Source organism: Tenrec ecaudatus, chromosome 11 (assembly GCF_050624435.1).
Source record: "Tenrec ecaudatus isolate mTenEca1 chromosome 11, mTenEca1.hap1, whole genome shotgun sequence".
Classification (NCBI taxonomy): domain Eukaryota; kingdom Metazoa; phylum Chordata; class Mammalia; order Afrosoricida; family Tenrecidae; genus Tenrec; species Tenrec ecaudatus.
The window spans coordinates 104,403,576-104,417,400 of NC_134540.1; the positions used below are offsets into that span (position 1 = coordinate 104,403,576).

A 13,825-nucleotide genomic window follows, 5' to 3' on the forward strand; every position below is an offset into this window, starting at 1 on the left:
GTATGTTTGATATCAACTACACAATAATGTATTTACTGATAGGTTAGAAAATTAAAACATGAGTACAAACTGAAAAGGTCCAATTCCAATCCAGTACCACAAGGTTCAAACAACACTATCCATTTCTACAGCAGCAACTTTTTTAACAGTGAGAAATGTGGTTCTTGCTATGTATGATACACGTCCTTATTTCCTCAGTCCTAGAATTCACAAAAGTTGTTTTAGAACCACTAACGTATATGCTACAAAAAACAAACCTACTATCTAAAAGATTTCAATAATCATTTAAAATTATTCTTGCTTTCAACCTGAGGGTGCAACCTGACCAAAATACTGTGTTATGTGAATTACGTTTTTGCTCACCATTGATTGTATTATTCATTTGTTCCTGCCCATTTTTAAAATATCTTTTCTCTTTACACAAGCCTTGATTGCAAAATATTAACACAGATCTAAAATTTATAAACAGACAAAAGTAAAATATATGGTTATAAAAGCTTTTACTCCTCCACCCATTCTACCTGTTTCCCATGCCTCAAACCTTTCTGTCATTTACCCTACTGCCTCCCATAGGTATGCAATCTTATTATCCCTGGTCACCTGTGTGTGTATGTGTAGGTGTGCACACAAGTGGTGTGCTTATACTATACATGTATATTTCCGTAGTTCCCCTAGTTGTTCACCAGGATCTCTTCTCCTCTCTTTATTTAATGAGAAATACTACTTTTTAGCTTGACAATATGGCCACTCAGATATCAACTAAATTTCCCATCTTCCTTGCAGCTGGGTATAACAATATGACTAAGTAAATATCAATAGGTCAGAGCAGAAATAATGAGCGTAGGCAATGAGAGGAGGAAGATAATCGGTATGAACTCTACCAACCCTGCTAACTACCTTAGGAGATTGTTAAATCAACACAAAAGCTTTCATTTTGGATCCCAAAATGAACACCATCTGTTGTGGATGACAGAGCTGTCCTATGACCCATGGACAACTTCTTTTCTTGACTCACATCTAAGAAAACTTAAACTCTTAAGTCAATGTATTTTTTTGTTTCTTTGGTATAACTCCTGAACTACAGTCTAATTGCGACGATCCTCACATGGTTAGGATGTGAGGTCTCTCAGGAAATTAAAATAACGAAGTCGGAAAGAGAGCACTTGAGAGTGCAGAACGGACAGTAGAATCCATGTGACAGCAATGGACAGCCAAGACACCTGCTTCTCACTGATCCACTGTCTCGTTATCTGACATCTCACATTTACAACAATAGTAAACACGCCTCTATTTTGCCCATTAATGATATATATCTGGAAGTACAGAATGCTAAGGTGTGAGAGCAATACTCTGATGGCTAAAATTATGTGGCAACTTGCTGGGCCAAGCATGGCAGTTATGTACAATAAAGTAATTTGGCAATTATGTCAATTTTGTAGTTAAGTCATGTATAATTTGACAGCGTTTTAATGTTGAAATCTAGCAGTTATATAATGAGGTCGTTATCCTACATTTTGTGATCTGAAGTAGTCGTCCTCCATTTTTGCACACCACCAATTTCTGCATCAAGATTGGGTCTTTGGGACCTAAACATGTTAAGTGAGGAGTGGCCATAAAGAGATTTACATATTGAAATAAGAAGTGGGCTCTTCATACTTACTTTTGAGGGTGCAAACAGCACCATCTTCCTCCCAAGGAGCAGCGGGTGAGTTTGAATCACTGATCTTGTGGTTAGCAGCCTAACACCTAACCTATAGTAGTTTCTTAGGCTGCTCACTGCAAGGTCAGCAGTTCGAAATCGTCAGCCATTCCAAAGGAGAAAGATGGAGATTTCTATGCCTCCAAAGAGGGTTAGCCTTGGAACTGTCCCACAGGGGCAGTTCTACCTGCCCTATGGGGTCTCCACGAATTGGAATCAACTTGATAGCAGTGAGTTTGGTTTGGGAGAGGGAACACAGAGAAAGAAATATTCTCTTCAAACAGAACATTGAGCGGAAAAAAGTCTCTAATAAGTTTACATAGAAACCTTTCTCTGTGCCAAACATAATTTCAAATATTTAGGATTGAAAGGGAGTTTCATCAATGCTCTGAAAATCCCTTTTCACCCTTAATCATCCCGATGGATGTGCCAGAAACATTGGTACATAATATGAGTAATAGCAGAACTTCTTCAATCAGTCATGCACCTGATGGGGACAGGTTGGTCAGAAATTTTGGCTACTATAAACAATCACATGTTTTTGTAAACATCATCTCTACGGCAGCAGTTCTCAACCTGTGGGTCACGACCCCTTTGGAGGTCGAACAACCCTTTCACAGGGGTCGCCCAATTCATAACAGTAGCAAAATTACAGTTATAAAGTAGCTATGAAAATAGTGTTATGGTTGGGGGTCACCGCAACATGAGGAACTGTATTAAAGGGTTGCAGCCTTAGGAAGGTTGAGAACCACTGTTCTAAGGGATTGTCAATATTTGTGCATATAAGGCCACAGGGGGAAAGGTGTTCTTTTTAGCATATCATGCCAGTTTCCTTTGTTTCAGTGACAGGGTCAGCTACTCTTTAAAAACATGTTGTCCTTCTGGGAAATCATTTGAAGTAACTAAGAAGAGGGGGATTTCCAACATAATCAACTATGAGTTCAAAAGCAGTAGGTTTACAAGGCCAAAGGGAAAGGTGAGAAAGAGACAATGCCAGCTCCTCTTAACTCCCGCTAACTCTTTCACCTCACTGCTCTGGTACTGCAAGGCACTATTTATGCTTACCTGCTCCATGTTTTATCAACCAACTATACCAGACATTGCAGGAAACCAGGCAAGCACAGCAATATTCCATTCATGCATTCAACACATATTTACTAGACAACTGCCATGAACAGGAATTGCTATGCACTAATAATATACAAGTAAGTATGATAAACACCATTAATACCCTCACATAATTATTATTCTTAAAGCCTAACTAACATTTATCAATTATGAAAAATGCTTTGGAGAAATAAAATACATTGTAATAAATGAGTATCGCCCCAGCACACAGTGCCAGGAATGGCCTGACTTGGGCTCTCAATATTGTTTACCTGGGATGCGATAAATTTCATACCTCACAAATTACTTGATAATGTGACATATGACACAATTTTAAAAGAAGTTGTTTTATAATAGGCAATGAGGGGCAAAAGAAGAGGGGTAAGACATGGGTGTTGAAGTTATTGGACTCCACAGGCCAATAAAGGGCCAAGTGATTCAGTCGACGTAGCCTTATGCAATTCTTAGCACCAATGTTGAATACGGATGCTACTGCTCTATTTTTTAAATGTGGAATCTGAGACTTAGAAAGACAAAGTAATTTGACAAAAACCACACAGTTACTACATGATGCCAATAAATAAATGCACAGGACTGTCTGGTTTCTTTACTGTATCACACCGATTCAAAGCAGAAATCTCACACAAAGTCTGGAGAAAAAACTGGATCGGCTTTTAACCTGCCATATACAGAATAATAATAGCAAACCTAATTTATATCCAAGTGACTTACTTTAAATACAGTAACTGGGGAATCTCCACATATTAAGCAAGTAAAGTTACATAAATGAACATAAAAAAATACCATGTAAGTATAAAACATGAAGTGTACTCTATAAAATGCTCAAATATTAGTTATATAAGTTAAGAAAATAAAAACTTTTTAAGACAAAAAACATTTTAAAAAATACTTTTATTGGGGGCTACTACATCTCTTATCACAAGCCATACATCCATCGATGGTGTCAAGCACATTTGCACATGTGCTGTCAACATCATTTTCAAAGCATTCTCTTCCCACTTGAGCCCCTGATAGCAGCTCCCCATTTCTTTCCCCTTCCTCCCCAACAAATAATATTTTTATAGTTTTAAAAACTTGTCCATATCTCACTATTTTATATTCTATCGAATTCTAACAGAGATAGAATTTGACAAGGTATCCTCCCTCATATTTACTGTCTCAACCTCATGAATATACCATTTAAGCTTATTCAAGTAAACCTAAATTAAGCAGAATCTAAAAATTAACAACCATAATAAAAAGTATCAACACAGGAAGAGAAAACCAAATCCAGAGTTTACAATTAGAAATACTACCTAATAACTTATTTATGCTTACATGAGTCAAAAAGTGTTACTAAAAATTCAGAAACTTTAATTAAATGAAAATGTCAAAATGTAAAACCATTGTTTCTCATCATATCCTCCATCTAGGTCCATACATTTCTGAAGGCTGTTTCCATCTCTCTAACCCAGTGGTTCTCAACCTTCCTAATGCCGCGACCCTTTCATGCAGTTCCTCATGTTATGGTGACACCCCAACCATAAAATTTTCATTGCTACTTCATCACTGTAATTTTGCTATTGCTATGAATCAGGTGCGACCCCTGTGAAAGGGTCATTTGACCCCCAAAGGGGTCACGACCCACAGGTTGAGAATCACTGCTCTAACCATTCCCCAAAGAATATGGCATTGTCTGATTTCCCCCATGTTAAATGGCAGGTTTGGCTACTCCAAGAAAGTTGTGTCCTCCAAAATGTTGTGTTTTCAGAACAACAAAGTATGCAGGGGCGAGAGCAAGGCTGTACGGTGGGTGGGGTAGGGTTTCCCAATGCAATTCTTGAAAGTCAGCCTTTGCTTCCAATGAAAAATGAGCAGGTGTATGCTCATGATGGGGAAATTCTTGGTGCAACGTTTGCATGTGTTAAGCTCCTTCGCAACTAGTCCCTGCAATCATCTTGTGTCTTTCAGAAAAATGTAACAAGATGAGTTAGAGCTTGTCTTTTAAATCCCCCAAATCAGTCACCCTGGGTTTCTGAGGATGCGCTCTCTGCCTTAAATTAAACTGGCTCAGCAGATCCCTTCAGGCGCACCATTCAGTCATAACTCAAAGAAAACTTTCACTTTATACTTAAAATTTGGTATTTAAGTCCATTTTTGAACCTGATGATAATTTATGCTGGGTGATAGAAATCTTTCCATTATTAATAGTTAAGTGATTAATAGAATCAGAATGAAATTTACTCTATGAAGGGAACAAACATAGCTTTCCTGTAATTGTTCAAAGGCAATGATGGTTCCTAATTCAGTTATCTCATTCCGTTTACATACCTTAAAGACTCATAGGACCACACTTTGTTGGACACTAGAAAGATTAATTATATACATGGAAGCGGTACAACTTTTGTGGGAAAAGCACATAATTTTCCCCCATACATCAATTGTATCAAACATATTTGTACATATGTTGCCATCATCATTTTCAAAACATTTTCTTTCTACTAAAGTCCTTGGTATCAGCTCTTTTTACCCTCCCTCTAACACCTGCCCACCTCTGTGAACCCTTGATAAATTATAAATTATTATTTTGCTCATATCTAACACCATCCGCTGTCTCCCTTCACCAATGGTTCTGTTATCCATCCCCCTAGGGTGGGGTGAGTATTATACATCGATCATTGTAATTGGTTCCTCCTTTCTCCCCCTTCGGGGTTTCTCTGTGCTGGATTCCGTGTGTCGAGAGCGCTTACCTGTACCAGTGTACATGCTCTGCTCTAGCCAGATTTGTAAGGTAGAACAATTGGGGTCATGATTGCTTGGGGTGGAGAGGGGTTGCCTTAAAGAACTAGAGCAATGTTGTATGTTTTGTCGGTGCTACACTGCACCCTGGCTGACTCATCCCTTCCTTGTGGCCCTTCTGCGAGGGAATGTCCAATTGTCTACAGATGCGCTTGGGTCTCCATGCTGACCCTGATCACTTGCATCACTATATTTGTTTGTTTTGGGTCTTCTGCTTCCTGATACCTGATCCTGTCGACACTTCATGATCACACAGGCTGGCGTGCTTCTTCCATGTGGGCTTTGTTGCTTCCCTGCTAGGTGGCTGCTTGTTTAACTTCAAGCCTTTAAGACCCCAGATGGTAGATTCTTGAAATCGGGATTCCCTCCACCCTCCAGTCATCGCCACTCTCACCACTGGTCCTGAAGGAGTCATCTGGCCTGGATTCCCTGTGTTTCCAGTTCCTATCTGTACCAATGTACATCCTCTGGTCTAGCCAGATTTGTAAGGTAGAATTGGGATCATAATAGAAGGGGGGGAGGAAGTATTTAAGAACTAGAGGAAAGTTGTATATTTCATCGTTGCCACCCTGCACCCTGACTGGCTCATCTCCTCCACCCAACCCTTCAGTAAAGGGGTGTCCGGTTGCCTACCGATAGGCTTTGAGTCTCTACTCTGCACTCACCCACATTTACAATGATATGATATTTTGTTCTTTGATGGTTGATACCTGATACCTTCGGGGGATGGACAGCAGAGAATGGGGGGTAGATGTCGGACAGTATAACATATGACAAAATAATAATAATTTATGAATTATGAAGGGTTCATGATGTAGGGGGAGTGGGAAAGAAGGGGGGAAATGAGCAGCCGATATTAAGGGCTCAAGTAGAAGGCAAATGTTTTCAGAATGATGATGGCAACAAATGTACATATGTGCTTGACACAATGGATGTATGAATGGATTGTGATAAGAATTGTACGAGCTCCAATAAAATGTTGTTTTTTCAAAAAAGACCCCAGATGGTATATCATCTAACAGCCGGGCACCATCAGCTTTCTTCACAGTTGCTTATGCACCCATTTTTACTTCAGTGATCATGTGAGAAAGGTGAGCATCACAGAATTCCAGGTTATTAGAACATAGTGCTCTTGCTTTGAGGGAGGACTTGAGTAGAGACCCAATGTCCATCTGCTACCTTGATACTTAACATATAAATATATGTAAATTGACCTATGTCCCTATCATTATATATTAATATATTTACATATATGCATGCCTATATTTCTACCTTTATGAGAGTCTTTAAAAAATAATTTTACTGGGGGAATTGTACAACTCATCACAATCCATCCATCCATCCATTGTATGTCAAGCACATTTTGTACATTTGTTGCCCTCATCATTCCCAAAACATTTGCATTCTACTTGGGCCCTTGGTATCAGCTTCTCTATAAATGTCTTTTGCTTTCTAGTTCTTTCCTCTATTTTACTTTTCTTCTGTCCCACTATCATGTTCATCCTTCATTTGGCTCTCAGTAATTCCTCTAGGCTACACTGCATTTGATTTAACCCCTCCAGGGGTTCTACACCCTTCTCATACCATCAATTTTAGATCTCTTGTTGCTCCCTCATCCCTGTTGGTCCCCCCTCCCTTTCTCCAACCTCCCCCTCTCCCCTGTCTCCCAAGAGAACTGTCAGTCCTGTAGTTTTCTACTCAGAATTGTTTATCTTGCCTATGTTAAATCAATAGACATGGGGGAAAAAGAAGGAAAGGGGGGGCACTATAAATAATTCCAAGTCTGTCTGCTGACCCTTATGTATGTTTTCTGATTGAGTTTAATGAGGTGCCAAGTCCTGCCCTCCGACTCTGAAGTCTATTTTCGAGATTCCTCAGAAACTTAGTTGTTTGCAAGTCCCCTTGCTGCTCTGTTGTGCTCCCTTTGTGTTTTGCCCCAGTGTGTGGGAGTGGGGGTGGGTGGGGGTGTCAGACCGGGCACAATTCCCACACTGTTGTCTCCAGTTTTGTCCCCTGCAGTACTGTGAGTCACTGAGGGGATGTTGTGTCTCGTGGTGAGGCCGGCCCTATGGTTCTCTGTGCCTTGGCTGCTCCAAACAGGAGTGTCTCCACGGGGCTTGGTGGGCCAGGATGTAGTGCTCTCTCTCTCTCTCTCTCTCTCTCTCTCTCTCTCTTTCTGACTGGGCAGACCTGCTATATCTGGGCTATATCTTCAGTACTGCCCTCTGTACTGCAATCTTCTGGGGAGAGTGTGAAGTAGCTGGGATTGCGCTGGCCCTGCAGACAATCTCATATTTTTAAAATTCCATTTTTCCACAAACTTCTTGAACCCCCTCAGGTGGGACTGCTTAATGAAATAACTAGTCTTATTTTATAATTCCATTTAATTCATTCAAGCTATTCTTATTTCTAAGCAAATATTCCATAAAATTCTCTAATTGGTCAATGTTCAAGCTGTTTTCTAGAAATGGATGCCATCATATATAACCACAGAATCTCAAATGTTTGTTTTTACCTCGAATAACATAATTATCCAGTGCATCTTCCATTCTCTTTAGTGCTTCAGTTCTATCAGAACCATATGTGATAAGCTAAAAGTAAAACACAGAAACCCCCACAAATTATATATACATGTAAGTGATTCGTTCCAATAGAAATTAAAAAATATTTGATATCAAATTTCCCAGCTTTTGAAATTTCACAGTAGTCCAATTTTTAATGTGAAGTAGCAATTTCAACTTTTTCTCCTATATTTCGCTATCATAGTAAAGTTAGTTGGAATAAATAAAAATGTATAAAAAGTAAGCATAGACATTTTTGTTCTTGAAGAAAATATCAACATGTGAACATTTCAAGTAGGATATGAACATCTGGGGTGGTGAGAGATTTTTATTTTCTATTCCTATTTTTCTAAAGTCTCCGATTTGAGACCCTGAATAGCTAACACTTTCATAACTGACAAAAATGTGAATTAAAAGAAAAGATTCTTGAGAATTATTCATAAAAATAAACAAAAGGGGAAAAAAAGACTCACTTATGATTTTACAGAGAACATGTATCAGATGTAAAAGATTATTTCTATTATAATAACATAGAGATTTTACTAATCTATAAGATTTTATGCCTATGTGTGTGTATCTTCCAATAACTTAGCAATAAAATATTTTTCTGGTAGTTAGTCTGCGTACTGCAATTATTTTCTAAGAACTCTATGTCAATATCAAGCAAAATTAACTTATGACTTTTATTAAAGAAGATGCTTATCTAAAAATATACTCTAAAAATCATACTCATATCTATTTAAATCCATCTGTAATATTATTTTACATGGTTACAATAAAAGCAAATGTTTAGCTTTCTTTTTAAAAACAAACAAAAGCCCTGATGGCCTAATAGCTATGTGTCGGGCTTCTACTTACAAAGTCAGCAGTTCAAAACCTCCAGCTGCTCCAAGGGAAAGAGTGCTTTCTACTCCTATAAGGAGTCCCAGGCTCGGAAACACCTTATGCTAGGGGGTCACGGTAAGTTGGCATCTGCTCGATGGCAACGAGTGTCATTGGGGTTTGCATGTTATTTTCACAATATCTGTGCATAAAGTTGGGCGTCTCTGAGTGGTGCAAATGTTTCGCACACTTGGCTGCTAGTTGAGGGGTTGAGATTCAAGTCAACCCCAAGACCCAGTCATCTATATCTGCAAGATGAGCTATTGCCAACCCTACTCTGCTAACAGTTCCACTCGAATCGGCATAAAGTAAATAGCAACTGGTGTGTTTTTGTATAGTTTGTTTTGAAGTATAAAAATTCTAGTGAAAAAGTAAAGGCAAGACTGCAACTAACTATAAACAGTAACTAGACTTGAAGAAGAAACATCCTGAGAAATAGTGTTAAGAAATCATCTCTTCCTTCTTATTTAAAAGTTCAGAGAACACTAGATTTTCTACATAAAGTCCAGTTTTGATTACTACAGCCAGTATTTTACAAGATCTTAGGATTTAAAATATTTTAACAAGAGTTAAAAGGTAAGCAAAATTGTTATACTTATTATGGATACTCAAGGTGTTGTAATTGGCAAAGGGTATTTTATACTTATATAAAATGTAACCATATTAAGTCTAAACAATGATCTAAAAACCAAACCCCCATTGCCATTGAGTTGATCTCCATTCAGAGAGACCCTACAGGACAGAGAAGATCCACTTTTGAGGGTTTCTGAGGCTGTCAACTGTACAAAGCAGACTCCCTCAGAGCAGCTGAGGGGCGGACAGTCCGGGGCTTAATGCACTGGGCCGCACGAGCTCCTTTAATTAACTAATGATCAGAACATTTCAACGGAAAGGTAAAAGTTACTCAATCGCTGCCCATCTGTGCTTTCACCTAGGGCAATTTTCAGAAGTCACCAAAAAAAGACTGAATTCCTTATGGTTGCAATGAGGTGGTTGGTGTCACTAGACAGATGTTTGTTAATGTGTGTGTGTAGTGGTAGTTTGATGGTTTAAACATAGTATGATGTTTAAATACATCTGCGTTTTTAAGAGAAAAAAATTCTCCGCCTTCACTTTTCCGTCAGTGAATAATTACTTGTTTAATTATAGCACATGATTCAGACAAGGGCCCAATTTTCGGCTTTTTAATTAGACACATGCATTATCTTCTCAGAAGAAAAAATATAGAAGCCATATAAATCGAACTAACTTTTGAGATCATGGGATCATAGTAAATGCTGACATCACTTCCTGGTTGGATGCCGCTGTCAACCCGGACCTGGGAGGAGAGAGAGAGAGAAAACTGAAAGGAACTCCATGGGACAACTTTTCGTCTGCGATACAACTCATGTTCACGAAGAAACTCATCAATCATTTCACCTTCAATGTAAAACACTGGGGCCAAATTGCCTTGACTTGTGAAGATACGGTGGACCATAAAGCTTTTGTTCTCCCACTAAGTGCAGGAACTAAAATAAATGGGGAATTGCAAGAAACACTTCTTTATAGCACTGTCTTGGAATGTCTGGTAGCTAGTTGAGGGTGTCTTCCACCCAAAGCATGGCTTGAGTGATGTCCTTTCTGATCGCCTCCCATGGCCCCTTCGGAGGGCTCCAGCCAGGACCGCAGTCCAGCGTAGGCGGCAGCAGGGTGCAAGCGCTGCGCACCGGCGCTATGGAGACGCTGGTCCTGTGGCTTTCATGCCTGTAACACTTTCCTTTTTTGCCTCACCCTCCCAACTGTAAAACACTGCTCCCCCCGTCTCCCCCACACACACACACCTTTTTTTTCTGTTACTCTTGGTCTCCTGAGGCGTTCATGTTTACACAGCTTTTCCCAGGGCTTTGCTTTGTAAGGACACAGCCCCAATTAGAGTTCTGATTTTGCAATTTTCGTGGGGGGAGAAAATAGCACAAGTTCAAAATATTCTTTTGAAGAGCCTGATTGCTGTTAACCAGCCAACAAGCTAGTTAGTATATCACTGATGCTTGTTTTCTTCTCCCAGTTTGATATCGGCGGGAAGGCAGAGAGGTTAGCCATGTACAACTTTTCAAATGAGCAGTTGCTGGGGACTACGTATTTATTGAATTATTGCTACAAACCTTTGGAATCTAGAGTATTTAAGAGCTAGTCCAGATACTTCAGACTGTCAGACAAATCCCGGGGATTTTGAGGGGAGAGGAATTTCATGGAAGCTGCTAGAACAGCAGGACTGATGCCCCCCCCCCCCCCCCCCCCCCCCCGGTGCTAAAGGGGTGGGAAGAGAAGAGCCAGCGCGAGCAGGGCTCTCACCTGCAGGAAGGGCCCTTCCTGATCCACAGCAGCTCATCTGTCTGCAGCCCAGCAAAAATAAGGTCAACACAGCGGCTGTTAGGCCTTTAATATTTTAATTTAGGCAATTATCAAGGGACTGCATGTAGAACCTCTTGTCTAGGATAGCCACATGAGGGTGTGTTGATGGCTTTATTAGACAGTGACACCAAAAGGTAAAGCGGAGTTTTAGTCTCTTGAAGACTAACATTTAAAATACACAGATACATATTACTAATTGTCTTTTGATATGACTTGTTCAGAGTGCTTTTATTTCTGAATTTGCACACACAGGAATGTATTAATATTTATGCTCATAGTCACATTTGTATATGAAGAATCTTAACTTTAAGCCAAGGCCACCCAGCACACTTACAGTTGGTAAGCATACTTACAAAAATAGATTTAGATTTGGTTTCATATTTTATGAAAACATCCTTTAGCATATAAACTAAAGATCTATGAAATTCACATTGTTTACAAGATCTAGTAAGGAATTAACTGAGCAGCTTTGAAAGCAATAAAATCAATGTCTACCTTCTACCCATATTTGAAGTGTCCTCAAGTACCATAACAACAAAAGACGTCATTGAAATTTCAATTTCTTGATTTTTAGTAGCAAAGAGTTAAAGAACTCATTTTACTACCATGTAATCTTAAAAACCATAGTATGCTTACTAAAGCCATGCCTACAACTGAGATTCATAAAAGTTCTACCACTTTTGACATCAAACACACCAGGTAGCTTCAAAATAAATTGTGGAAAATTCCATTATCTTCTCATTACATTTTTTCCACAAATTTGTTGAAGCTCCCACCTACCTTGTTATGGGGTGATTTTCAAATTCATGATAAATTAACATAGGCAATATAGAGATATTTATCATCATACTCTTACCATTCATAATTTAAAATTTGTTATCTTAATTACTAAACTAAAAGTCAGGCTACCTAGCAATGTTTGTGTTATTTATCAAAATCACAATAACAGGAGATATGACGCATATATATATATATATATATATGGCATACTTCATTATCTTTGTAAAAGCAAATCAATACATTGAATATGAAACTGTAACACAGTAGGGCATAATTCACTCATAATTCACTGCTTACGCAGCTTTTTATAAGTAATAACTAGCCATGTCTTCATTGCTAACAATTAATTCAAAGTCAAATCAAGACTCCATTCCTCCAAAGAAAAACAAGCTATGCAAATTGACATCAGTCAAATGGAACTATAACGAAATTTCTGAAAAAGGTCAAAAGCAAATCTGAGCACTCTAAAAACAATACATTTATAAAATATGATGACAAAACATCAAAAAGAAAATCCTATTCTTGCCAAAGAAATAAATCTTACGCTTCAAGAAGCATGTGAAAAGTACAAACTATAAATTAACTCTTAAGTATGTACTCTTATGGCACAGGAAGGTAGGAACCAAAATTATCTCCCAAGTTAAAAATGGAATGATCTAGTTTTCATAAGAGAAGGAAAAACCAGCCAGCCAACCAACCAACCAAACAACAAAAACACTCAAGCATCTCTGTATGAGATTCTCAAACCAATGCTCAGAATTTTCTAGCATAATTAAAATGCCTTTCTTCAGTAGCGCAGTAGACACTGTGAAACTATCAGGCATCTCCTACCCTTCATTCTCAATTCACCTCTCCCCCCGACGCACAACTCCCAGCCCGCCATGTCTACCTGACAAGTGACAGCCCAATCTGATTAAATGCTTGCATGGGAGGGGACTCATGGGCCTCCATGACAGGCCAAAAGTGATCACCATGGAGATACATAATTACAGCTGTCAACGCATCTACTGTCCTGCTGACATCAATTTGATTGCTCCCAGCAATAATGATAGACAAAGCTTAGTGTGCACTCTCCTGCACCCAGTCACTTTATCTATTCCTTGGTCCATTTAGCTGACATGCAACATTCACACAAGCAAATAACAGCAGTAAGCAGAACATTTAAGGCATTTTAATTGTTTTTTCTTTCTATGGATGGCTCACAACTGCAAATGTTATTACATAAAACTCCTGCTGCAGCATTAATTGAAGAAAGATTTGGTGGGACAAAGACTGTAGGGGGTATAGTTTGTCCATTATCACTTGTACTTTCAACAGGTCTCACGTTTGAAAATTGCAAATTGCAAAAACTTGCGAGGGCAAAATGTTTGACATCCTGTTACCTATTACAACATGGTGAAAACTTCTAACAACTAGAGTAATCATTAGGAATTCTTATTTAATACATTTTGTTTGATTAAAATAATGTTTATATATGTCCCTACGATACTTGTTTTCTCATCTGCTATTTAGCGTCACATAATGCCTGTTAAATCTTTACAATTTTTTTTTCCTCTCCTGCCTTCAGGCTTTGAACACAGCATGCAGTCTCCAAGCCTAGAAAGGG

At 38.8% G+C, this 13,825-nt stretch overlaps 1 protein-coding gene across 1 annotated transcript in view; it reads right to left on the bottom strand.

Moving 5' to 3' along the window:
- The window catches only part of PCCA (propionyl-CoA carboxylase subunit alpha), a 436,534-nt gene that overhangs the window by 201,030 nt on the left and 221,679 nt on the right, over positions 1 to 13,825 (bottom strand). The window contains exons 15-16 of the mRNA XM_075563454.1: positions 10,298 to 10,366; positions 8,121 to 8,196 (exon numbers count right to left, since the gene is read on the bottom strand). Coding sequence (XP_075419569.1) covers positions 8,121 to 8,196; positions 10,298 to 10,366 — 145 coding nt within the window. The remainder of the gene's footprint in view (positions 1 to 8,120; positions 8,197 to 10,297; positions 10,367 to 13,825) is intronic.